We start from the raw sequence: 12408 nt of genomic DNA on the forward strand, positions 1-12408 counted from the left end.
TATTTTGTTAAGGTCCCGAGAGCCTCGGGTGGATTCCGGGCGGTTAACGGATCGATTAGGACTTGAAGAAAGCTGTTGGAAATTTCTGAACTGCTGGTGCATCGCTTCTGCGATGTTCTGGTCGCAGAAGCGAGGAATTTGTTGCAGAAGCGACTTGGGAAGAGCTGAAGGGAGGTCGAAGATGCGGACAGTTTTGCGCACCTGCGCAATCGCAGGTGCGATGTCTTAAAGACGCAGAAGCGGACTAAGGCAGAAGCTGGGCATGATTTTCGCAGAAGCGATCCTTCGTCGCAGAAGCGACATCGCAGATGCGATGCTTCTGTCCACATGTGCAAAAATTGGACTGCCAATGAGGATCGTAAATGCGAATTTTGGCCCGAAAAAGCGAGGCTGCAGATGCGGCATTTTTGTCCGCAGAAGCGAACTAAACAGAAATATTTAAGGACCAAAAATCAGTCATTTTGCCATTTTCGATTGGGATTTTGGAGCTCGATTCTGGGGCGATTTTTAACGAGTTCTTCACGACTTAGACTTGGGTAACTGTTCTATATCCTAAAGTGATTATATTTCATAAATTCATGGTTATATTCATCATATATTTTGGATTTAAATGGAAGAAATCAAGATTTTTGTAAAACTTTTCAAGAACGAAAAATTTAGATTTGGAGGTCGAGTTTTTATCGGAATTTTATAAAATTATTATAGTTGAACTCGTATTGAAATGGATGTCTGAATTTCGTGAAAATTATGTCGAGTTCCGAGAGGTGGGCCCCGCGTTAACTTTGGTTGATTTTTTTTAGAATAAAATTTTAAGTCGACGTTTTATTATCCGGAATTATTTTCGATGAATTTTAATGAAGTTATACAATTAATTTGGATAGATTTGAGTTGTCCTGAGGTTAATTCAAGTAAGAAATCTATTTTGGAATATCGGCCTAATTTCAAAAAGATTAGTATCTTGTCTAACCTTGAGTGGGGGAATTGCCCCTTAGGCATTGAGTCTTATGTGGAAATTGTATAATTGAAAGTTGTGTACGCGAGGTGACGAGTAGATACTCGGGCTTATATGTGCAAAATTTATTGGTTTATAGTTTTAGGCATTTTTATATATTAAATTGAATAATAGTTGACATTTGGTAAATCCTTGAATTGTCACGCCTCATTCCTTATTTGTCGAGTTTATATTTTATATGATAATTTGGAGTTATTGTCACTTGGATTTTTATGTGAATTACGTGTGTTTGTTGATTTGATATTTTTCTTGGAATCCTTATCTGCAAATAATTATTTAATAAGTTTAAAATGAGGCATTAATTTATATTTATTAAAAAATTGGAATAAAGAAGGTGATGTCCTATGCTGAGTTACTTTTCCATCTCTGTTGTTGTTTTTGAGGTTTTATATATGTTGTGTGGAGCCTTGAGCTATTTGTTGAGAAATTTATTGAATTTGCTACATCTTTGAAATTTGGTTGTGGTCAGTGGGAAATTTGCTACATCATTTAATAGTATAAAGCACGAAGGGTGATGCCGTGCCATTTGAATTATATTATCATGTGAGGGAGAGTATAAAGCACGAAGGGTAATGTCGTGCCATTGAGAGTGTAAAGCATGAAGGGTGATGCCGTGCCATTTTAATTATATTATCACGTGAGGATGAGAGTAAAAATACGCAGGGTGATGACGTGCCATTATTTTTATATTATTATATGTTCATGGCACGAAGGGTGTTTCCGTGCAGGCGAGGATAAGAGACATACATTATATTATGATATCTTTTCGTTGTATATTCATTCAGACCTTTATCTTGAGATGTTATTGTGCACCTATATTTTCTATATGACTTGTAGTCGTTGTTGCTTACTGTGTGCCTCCCACTTTATTTCTTTTATTGTTATTGACTTTTCTCCCGCCTAGTTGGTATTGTTATATATATGCACGGTGAGAAAGAGATAAATGCACGAAGGGTGTTACCGTGCCAATTGATTTGATCTACATATATACATTGGGTGAGAATGAGACAAGTGCATGAAGGTATTGTCGTGCCATTTGATGTGATATATTGAATATATTTCTCACACCAGGAAAGTTAAATGAGGTGTCACATGGTGACTTTTACTTTAAATAATTATATTCGAAAGGTGTTTACTTGAAAGAATTATATTCGAAAGATATTTACTTGAAAGAATTATATTTAAAGATATTTATTTGAAAGAATTATATTCGTAAGATATTTATTTGAAGGAAGTATGTTCGGGATACATTTAATTGTACGGATTACATTCTAAAGATTTTCATTTGAAAAACTTATAGATGAAAGATGTATATTTTGAAGGACTTGATTAATTGGATGTACTTGTGTTTATTATTCGTTTGAGTAATATTTATGGTGTTCTTGTTGCCTTGATGTTTATGTCACAAGTTAATTATTGTTGCCATCACTGTTATTTATTTTTTATTATTTTTGTATGCTATATTGCACAGGTTATTTGACTAGTGAGTGTCTTGACTGTACTTCGTCACTACTCCACCGAAGTTAGTCTTGATACTTACTGGGTACCGACCGCGGTGTACTCATACTACACTTCTGCATATTTTTGTGCAGAGCCAGGTATTGGAGATATCGGATTTGGACAGAGGTTAGAGTGTGATCGCAAAGATTTAAGGTAGAGCTGCTTGACCGTCGCAGTCCTTTGGAGTGTTTTCATTTTTATTGTACTGTCAACTCTTATTCGAACAGTATGGTATATTCGATCCTTGAGATAATTCCATGTATTCAGTTAAAGTTCGTGACTCAGTATTACTAGTCTTGGGAGGTGGTTATATTTGTTTTCCGTTTTTGGTTTCGATTATCTATTTAAAAAAGAATGACTCGTAATGTAATTGTAATCGGCTTACTTAGTCTTATAGACTAAGTGCTATCATGATGCCTGTGGTGGGATATTGGATCGTGACAGTACATCTCTATGCCTACATGTCAATGTGTATGTGAAGTCATGAATGGCGTAATGGCGTACACCATAAGGAGAATGCATCTCTACGTATGTATGTCAAGTGTGCATGTCGAATGCAATGCAACTCAGTGATAAAACCCTTTGCATACTCTCAGAGTATCAATTCGCTCAGTCCTCCCAGTCACTCAGTCCTCACAATCACTCAGTCCTCACAGTCGCTCAGTCCTCCCAATCACTCGGCACTCGCACTCAGTAGGTACCTGCGCTCATTGGGGGTGTGTACAGACTCCGGAGGGGCTCCTTCAGCCCAAGCGCTATAACAAGCCAACCATGGCATAAATCAATAAAACATGTTGTAGCGTGCAGCCCGATCCCCTCATAAATCAATAATACCTACTGCGGCGTGCAGCCCGATCCCATCAATATCCTTACCATTAGGCCCTCGGCCTCACTCAATCATCAATCTCTCCAATCTCTCGGGCTCACAATGTCATGAAAAATCAGCCCAAAATGATGATGTAATGTATCAACAAATGGTAACAGAGAGTGAGATATGATATGCAAATGAATGCGTATGACTGAGCGTGTAATTGCAATGTAAGCAAATAACTCAACATCAGAAATGACCTCAGTGGGTCCTAACAAGATAAGCATATAGCCTATACATGGTTTCTAACATGGATCATAGCTCAATTACTCTAGCACGTAGAGATTTCATGGATACAAATTAGATTAGGTAACTACACAGTACCACAGAAATAACCGGGTTACAATTCATATGATGCACGCCCACACGCCCGTCACCTAGCATGTGCGTCACCTCAACACCAAACACATATCATGTATATTCAAGGGTTCATACCTTCAGCACCAAGTTTAGAAGTGTTACTTACCTCGAACAAGCCAAATCCAATACCGAGCAGGCCAAGCGATGCTCCAAAAATGCCATCCCGCGCGTACCGATCTCTGAACAACTCGAAACTAGCCAAAAGCAACTCAAATACATCAAATAAAGCCAAAAAAACAAACTCAATCGATAAAGGTCGAATCTTTAATCAAAGCCCAAAATCAACCCAAAAGTCCAACTCGGGCCCGTGCCTCGAAACTCGATGAAACATATAAAATCTGACAACCCATTCAATTACGAGTCCAACCATACTAGTTTCACTCAAATCCTGCTCCGAATCGATGTTCAAAACTCAAAAACTCACTCTATGAAACTTTAGGCTAAAACCCACAATTTCTCTTTATAATTCATAATCCAATTACCAAAAACTAAGATAGAATCACAAAATAAAATCACGAGTGAGTCAAGAATTATTACCCCAAGTTACATGGTGAATTTCCTCTCTAAAGTCGCCCAAACCGAGCTCCAAAATCCCAAAATAAGAATAAAACGACCAACCCTCTAAATTAGGCTTCTGCCCAGCGATTTTCGCTTATGTGAACCAAGGGCCACTTTTGCGGCGTTGCTTTTGAGATAAAAATCACGCTAATGCGATAACAACTAACCAGCTGAACCCTCGCACCTGCGGAACAGTATCCGCCTCTGCGACATCGCAGGTGCGAGCTTCTCTTCGCTCCTGTGCAAGACCCCGCTTTTGTGCCCAAACTCACCGCACCTGCGCTTTCGCAGATGCGAAGAAACCTCCACTTCTGCGGCTCCTGCTCCTAGCAGCATTCCCGCCTTTGCGATTCCACTACCTCTTTTGTGGCTCCGCACTTGCGCCCTTAGCTCTGCAGGTGCGGTCACACCAAAAGCCTAGCCAAAAATGATCCAAACGAACCGAACCTCGTCTGAAACTCCTCTGAGCCACTCGTGACCCCGTCTGAATATACCAACAAGTCTTATAATATAACACGGACCTACTCAAGGCTTCAAATCACGCATAACAACATCGAAAGGATGAATCGCACCTCAAATCGAACTTAATGACCTCTTGAACTTTCAACTTCCAAAACTCGCGCCGAAACATATCAAATCAACTCGGAATGAACTTAATTTTTGCCCACAAGTCCCAAATAACATAACTAGGCTATTCTAATTCCCGTAACTACAATCCGAATTCGATATCCATAAAGTCAGCTCCCGGTCAAACTTATGAACTTTCCAAACCTTCAAATTTCTAACTTTCGCCAATTTCCGCTGAATCCTTCTAGAAATATCCAAATACAAATCTGGGCATACGCCCGATCAAAAATCACCATCCGGTCCTAACGAAGCCCTCAAAACTTCATTCCGAGGTCAAATTCACAAAAGTTAAACTTGGTCAACTCTTCCAACTTAAAGCTTAAATCATGAAATTCATTCTTCCAAATCGATTCTGAATAACCTGAAAACCAAAATCGATGATTCACATAAGTCATAATAAATCATACAGAGCTACTCATGCTCTCAAACTACCGAGAGAAGTAAAAATATTCGAAACGACCGGTCGGATCGTTACATCCTGGTAGGAAGAAGATAAAACCCGATTAAAGTAAATAATCTCAGTCGGTTATAACATCGTGCTAATAACGTATTATGAAATAAAATCAATATAGCAAGAGTTATGTAATTAACAAGGACTAATAATAGAAGAGAATGATAACATTAGAAGAGAGGATTTATTTCTTCGTTTCAGAGTCTATCAAATAGGTTCATCAGTGAACCTATTTATAGAAATATTTCGTTGTTACAAAACAAATCCAAAACCTGTTATGAATACATAACCAATCCAAAACTTGTTATGAATACATAACCAATCTAAAGCCTGTTATGAATACATAACCAATCCAAAACCTGTTATGGAAGACATCCATTATTGCAGGTGGATGAATCCACTTGCAGGATTTATAACAATCTTAATATTAAAATGAATAATATTTTCTCCCTCATTTTAATATTAATGTAACTGCTTGTTTGGATGGTTATTACCTATTGTATTGTATCGTATTGTTACTTTAAATATAATGTTTGTTTTGATTGTTACTTAACTTTTATTTTATCGTATTATTAAATTTGTTGTTACGTAACGACGAAAAATGCTACTTTATAGAACGACGAATTTGGTGTGGTGGCGTCGTTTCGTTGCTTTTTTCTCTTATCTTGTCCTTCCTTATTATTAAATAATCATATTTTATCTTTTATCATACTTTTTCTTAATATAATAATTCTACTATATATCCTATTTTTTCTTAGCGTTGCAAGTTTATTTTTCATATTGTTGGTGTGTGACATCATGAAACGACGAGAAACGACACAATCTACCCAAAATATTTTATTCATCAAACAATACAATACGATACATTATGAAACAATAAGTAACTACAATCCAAACAAGTTATAAGAGATTTTACCAACTGAGAGAGACTATGATCCATAATAATGGTGTGCTCTGCATTGAACTTTCACTTAAATAATCTTTACTCTAGAGCCAGTAGTGGTTCAAACTTGAACTGTGATTACTTAATAAAATAAAGTATCACTATTTATAAATAATAATTAAGATGTTGATATGTGCTTTATTAGTGAGCACATTACGACCTTGTGTTATCTAGATTATCATGAATATTTTCTAGAATAAGCTAAATTCTCATAGACTTAACCTCCACAAATCATTACAGAATAAATGCACTCATAAGAACCGCCCCCTTATTAAGGGATCGTGCGAAGGACAATCCCTTCTCCCAAGTCCCTGAATCAGCCCCTTAAAGGCCCCTTGAGAGACCGGATAAGAACCAGAATCAGGGCCCTTCCCAAGCCGCTAAACGGCCCCTTAAACACCAATATTGAGGGATCAAGTTTGATGTTTAAATGGAGAAAAATAAAATAATGAATCATTACCTATTATGTTTTGAAGATGAAAATTAGATTTCTCAATTATTAAGAACCAACGATTTTTGGAAAGGTTAATAAGAATAATATATAGAATGCCAAAAGAATATGTTGTTTCCCTCTCGACTTTGGATCTTAGCACCCAAAAAGTCTGTCTGTATAAATAATCTAGGCCTGTATTTGGAGTTTCTCTTTCAAACAGGACCTCGAGATGCAAGCTATGGAAGTACTGCTAGGTAGGAAGCGAGCTTCTACTTCATTGGGTGTCTGATAAAAATGTGGGCTTCCAACTGAGATTCACGAAGAGAAGAGAGGACCGGACTTCACAATCTGTGTCGAGCCTATGAAAGAGTATGCCTGAGTGGAATCACTTCGTCTACTAGACCAACCAAGAAAGAGTCTAGTGGACTATATTCGCCCGTGGAGAGGCATTTCAGTGACCCAAAAATCACAATTTAGTGATAATATTACTCAATTTGAATTTTAGTGGTTTATTAATTTGATTTGGATGATAAGTTCTAAACTTTTTATTTACAAAAAGAGAAATATAAGAAAGGTGGTGCATTACAATATTACATTCCTTCGGTTGGGTTGGTTGGGCCGGGTTCGCACCAATCGGGTCAGCCCATCGTTATGCAACGGCCCGTCGGCTCCCCCAGAGACTGACCGGTGACCACTTTACTGTTTACTCTCTTACAGTTTTTCTCTCTCTACCCTCCGTTTCGATTTAATCTCTCTCCTTTCCACCTCTGCTGCGACAACCACCGTTGTCCACCGCCGTCCTCCGCTGCATCAGAAAACTGTCTGAGATCGGCGAATCTCTGAGTTCGTAGCTGCATTTGACAGTAACGGAGCAAGAAGAAAATGAGCACAGTTCCGAAAGAGACAATAGAAGTGATAGCACAAAGTATAGGTGTAAGCAATTTATCTCCAGATGTCTTGCCTGCTCTCTCCGCTGATGTCGAATACCGTATTCGGGAGATTATGCAGGTACTTACCTCATTTTACACACACAAAACACACTCTTATTAGGGAAAAGCTATTATTTGGATAATTTGCTCTTAGAAACTACTTTTGAAGCATAAGCGTGGTCAAGTTTTGACTTTTGAAGTTATCGCGCATGTAAAAGTTTACACACACTCAAGCACACAGTGTGTGTGTGTATATACACACAATAACACACTTGGAAAAAGCTAAATTATGGATAGTTAGATCTTTGAGATCACTTTTGAGGTTATGGAGCATGTAATTTGCGTAAAATTTTGTTTGATAATTTAGGAAGCTATTAAATGTATGCGTCATTCGAAGAGAACGACCTTATCTACTGATGATGTGGATGCTGCACTCAGCTTGAGAGGCGTAGAGGTACCTCTTCTGTTTTTATACCAGCCAATTTGTGTATTAGTATATGTATTAATAGAGGCGTATCTACACTCTAACCTATGGGTTCATGGGAACTCAGTAACTTTGACTCGGACTGTATGTATTAAGAAATCCACTAAGTATCCACAAAAATTTGATTGTGAACACATAAACATCAAATTTTGGCTCTGTTTAATATATAGGTTATAGCTGATCGATCTTGTTTGACATTGTGGTTTAATTGATTGTTCTTTAATGTATCTGTTGCATTGAGCAGCCAATATATGGTTTAGCTTCAGGAGATCCGTTAAGGTTCAGAAGAGCAGCTGGACACAAGGATTTGTTCTACATTGAAGAGAAGGATGTAGAGTTAAAAGATGTAAAGAACTTTGATATGTTTCAGTACCAATCTTAGTTTGTGAATTTATTGAACTGATGCTCATAGTATAAGTTGATGTGTTTTCTGGTCTAGGTGATCGAAGCTCCTTTGCCTAAAGCACCGTTAGACACTGCTATTGTTGCCCATTGGTTAGCTATAGATGGAGTACAGCCTGCTATTCCTGAAAACCCTCCGCCTGAAGGTCCGTATTTTAGCTGCAGTTGGTTTGTCGTGATGTTTTAACATTTGTTTCACTTTAGTCATATGAAAACAAGTTTGCCATGCGTATTGTTCTTTTCCTACTGATTCTTATGTCTATTCTGCCTCCTGGTTTGAAAACTTTTTCTTTCCCCCGTGACTACTAAGAAATGAGGTATAAGTACTAGTTAAAATTTGTATATAATGCTATTTCAATATGCCAGAGAGTCAGACTAACTTATTAATTTGTCGCAGCCTTTGCTATGCCCTCTGATAATAGGAAGACCGAGTATAAGGAGGATGGAGTTCCTGTTGATATTAAAGTACCTGTTAAGCATGTTCTATCCCGTGAGCTCCAGGTATTACAATAACTGTACCAAAATGTTTGTATCCTTTTTGACCATCCAAAAAGATTCAATCCTTATGCCTTGGTGTTTTTTTTTTGCAGCTCTATTATGACAAAATTACAGAGCTTACTTTGAATAGATCGAATCCTCTTCTCTTTAAAGAAGCTCTAGCAAGCTTAGCAACGGACTCAGGGATTCATCCTTTAGTTCCTTACTTTACATATTTTGTTGCTGATGAGGTAATTGTAAGCCAATTTAAGCCCAGTTCATAACATTAGTGGGTGATGGACAATGATGTAATGATAGTTTGTTACATGTCAGGTTGCTCGGAAATTGAACAATTTTCCTCTCCTTTTCTCTTTGATGCGGCTAGTCTGGAGCCTTCTCCAGAATACACAAATACATATGGAACCATATGTGAGTCTATTGCTGATATCTTGGTTGCCACATCTTACTTGAAAAGCACGTTTAGGATAATGTATGAAATTCTGTGTTGATGATTGGACTCGTTAAACCTTAACGTTTATGAAAATGGCTTAAAAATGACAGCAGAAAAGGGAAGTACATGCCCGTTGAGGAAAGAGATAGAGTTTAATTGCACTAATTAAAGATTCTCAAAAAAAGGTGCATTAATTTATTTCTTTAGTTTGAATAAGCTTTTTTTAATTTACTTTGTTCATTAGGGTAGTGTTGTATACATAATGGAAAACTAGGCTTTGGCCTCAGCCATGCAGTTTTGATTCGTGGGGTATCTAGTTATGTCGTGGTTGGTCTGATGATTTCTCTTTTGTGTCACTTTTTATTCTTAATTTATGTATTTTGGTGAATTCATCTCCAGCTGCACCAGTTGATGCCTTCTATATTGACATGCCTTGTTGCAAAAAGGCTGGGAAACAGAATTTCTGACAATCATTGGGAACTTAGGGACTTCTCAGCAAAGTTGGTTGCTTTAATATGCAAGAGGTAAGGATCACTAGTTCTCACATTTAGAAGCTACAGAAAGTATACATCTGCGTCACTGGCTGTTGCTTCTATGTTGATTCTCCCATTTGACTTTTCAAAATCAAGCTATTATCTCTAACTGGATTCCGCCATTATGTGTTGGGCTTGGCCTTTGTTTTCCCTTTTACTTTTTGCCACCCCCAATGAGAAGGGGATTGTTAATGGCTGCTAGTGCATGTATCTGTATAGTTGTTGGCAATTGCAACACTATACTTCTATTTCGTGCTTCGTAGACTGTATTTCGCTAATGTTTCAGTTCTTTGATATTGGTAATCTTTCCATATTTATCAACTGGTGCTGTATTATTCACAAGTGAAAGTTGTGCTGTATTATTCACAAGTGAAAGTTGTGCAGACATGGTCATATGTACCACAATCTCCAGCCACGTGTCACCAGGACTTTGTTGCATGCTTTTCTGGATCCAACTAAGGCGCTGTCTCAACATTATGGAGCAATACAAGGGCTAGCAGCTCTTGGACCTGGTGTGGTATCTCCTTGTTCTCTCTGTACTTTCTTTCCTTCTAAATTTTGACGTGTAAGCAATTGGTGATATATTTTAAATTTGTAGGTTCGCCTACTTGTGCTGCCAAATCTTGAGGTTTATTTGCAATTGCTAGAGTCCGAAATGCAGCTTGAGAAGCAAAAAAATGAAATGAAGAGGCTTGAAGCTTGGCGTGTATATGGAGCCTTGATGGTTAGTTGTCTTGAATGGTTAATGATTTTTACCTCCATTATTTTGTCCAATTATTTCTATGTGATACTGAACATAGCTAAATGTCTTTTCTAACTTTTATTGTTAGATATTTTGGCATTACTGCAATTAACTCTTCTAATTATGTACAGTGTGCTGCTGGTTTATGTATCTATGAGCGCTTCAAGTTGCTTCCTGCTTCATTATCTCCATCTACTCGCACATTCCTGAAGAATAAATGGAAAGTCTCAACTACATTGTCAAGTATGTCCTTCTCTTTGTTTTACTTATTCCATTCTTTCACAAAGAGGAATCTATAACGCCGACTCTGTAACTACAAATTTTAGTTCTTCCTTCTTAACTTTTGCGTAATGCTGTCTGTTAAATATGTTCTGCCTCTTGGAGTGTCAATTAGAAATGGTTCCAAGATAGATATGATCAGTATGACAGGTTTCTTCAACTATTCTCAAAATGTGGAGAAATTTCATGCTAAATGTTGGAGGCCAATTCCTCTCACATTGCCAGTGGATACTGATCTATTAGGAACTCGTGAATCCGTCATATATCTTGAAATACTTGCTCCTGAAGTGATATAACTTATCTCTAAAGTCCCTACAACCTGTCCTGCTAGTTCTGTGTGGTCTGTCATTTGAATTCAAAGTTGAAAATCCTCTTCTGTGGATGTCTTCTTTGTCCAAGTGCTTTTACTTTAATGTCTCCTGCAATGTTTTATCTCTTCATCTTTGAATGTTAATACACTTCTATCATTATCTCTTGATTTTGTCTAGACATTCACTTACAAAATAAAATTGTGTAGACAAACGCAAAGCAAGCCTGGATAACATGATGACGCAGCCTCCACCCAAGAAATTAATGACAGACGGTCCAACAGGTTCAATGACAACAAATTCTTTGCCAGTAAGCACGCAAGGACCGGCTGGTCGATACGCTGCAACCCTGGGAGCCACGGAAACTGGTCTATCATCAGCACCACAAGGTTTGCACAACGAGAATATGCCAAGAAGCAGCAGCAGAAGGGAGATGGCTGGTGTGCAAGGTCAAAAAACGTCGGCTACTCTTGATCAGGCCTGGAAGGAAGATTTGGATGTCGCGCATTTGTTGCCATCTCTGTTTGAATGTTTTGGTGAAAGGATGTTTCCATTTACCCCTTCACCGGAGTTGTCTTTCTTTCTGTGATCCATTGGAATGGGAAGGTGGCACGCAACAGTGAATGCCAACTGCGACTGTTCACTTTTACGGGTAGTACATTTTGTGTTGATGTAATATGTGCTTCTAAGCGGAAATATGAAGTTATTAGCAGCCAAATCCACTTTATTTTGTATAATAGACATAATAAAATAAAAAAGTGGTCATCTGATCTTGTATACTTCGCTTGAGTTTCCCCCCTCTTTTTTGCGAATTGTATGTCCAATATTACTTGTGATCTCTTTTAACACATTGCTGTTGACAAATTTTGATATTCAAGAATATTTATTATCTAGTACTCCCTCCGTTCACTTATATTTGGCAGGTATACTAAAAATAGATTTTCATTTTTACTTGTCACTTTACGCATATCAAGAGACAAATTTTTTTTTGAAGTTATACCCACAGTATTTATTACTCATTTCAAATCATTTTCTCAAATCCAATAAAATA

The 12408-nt window shown here is 37.6% G+C and overlaps 1 protein-coding gene across 1 annotated transcript; it reads left to right on the forward strand.

Moving 5' to 3' along the window:
• The first annotated feature begins 7342 nt into the window (after nt 1–7342).
• Nucleotides 7343–12268, forward strand: LOC107808745 (transcription initiation factor TFIID subunit 6). Its single transcript, XM_016633311.2, has 12 exons — nt 7343–7760; nt 8049–8135; nt 8410–8511; nt 8605–8713; nt 8965–9068; nt 9158–9295; nt 9378–9473; nt 9895–10019; nt 10413–10545; nt 10627–10752; nt 10902–11013; nt 11567–12268. Exons 1-12 carry the CDS (start codon nt 7635–7637, stop codon nt 11944–11946), a joined length of 1638 nt encoding a protein of 545 aa, XP_016488797.1. The 5' UTR covers nt 7343–7634; the 3' UTR covers nt 11947–12268.
• The last annotated feature ends 140 nt before the right edge of the window (nt 12269–12408 follow it).

The sequence above is a fragment of the Nicotiana tabacum genome, chromosome 12 (assembly GCF_000715075.1).
Source record: "Nicotiana tabacum cultivar K326 chromosome 12, ASM71507v2, whole genome shotgun sequence".
Lineage (NCBI taxonomy): Eukaryota > Viridiplantae > Streptophyta > Magnoliopsida > Solanales > Solanaceae > Nicotiana > Nicotiana tabacum.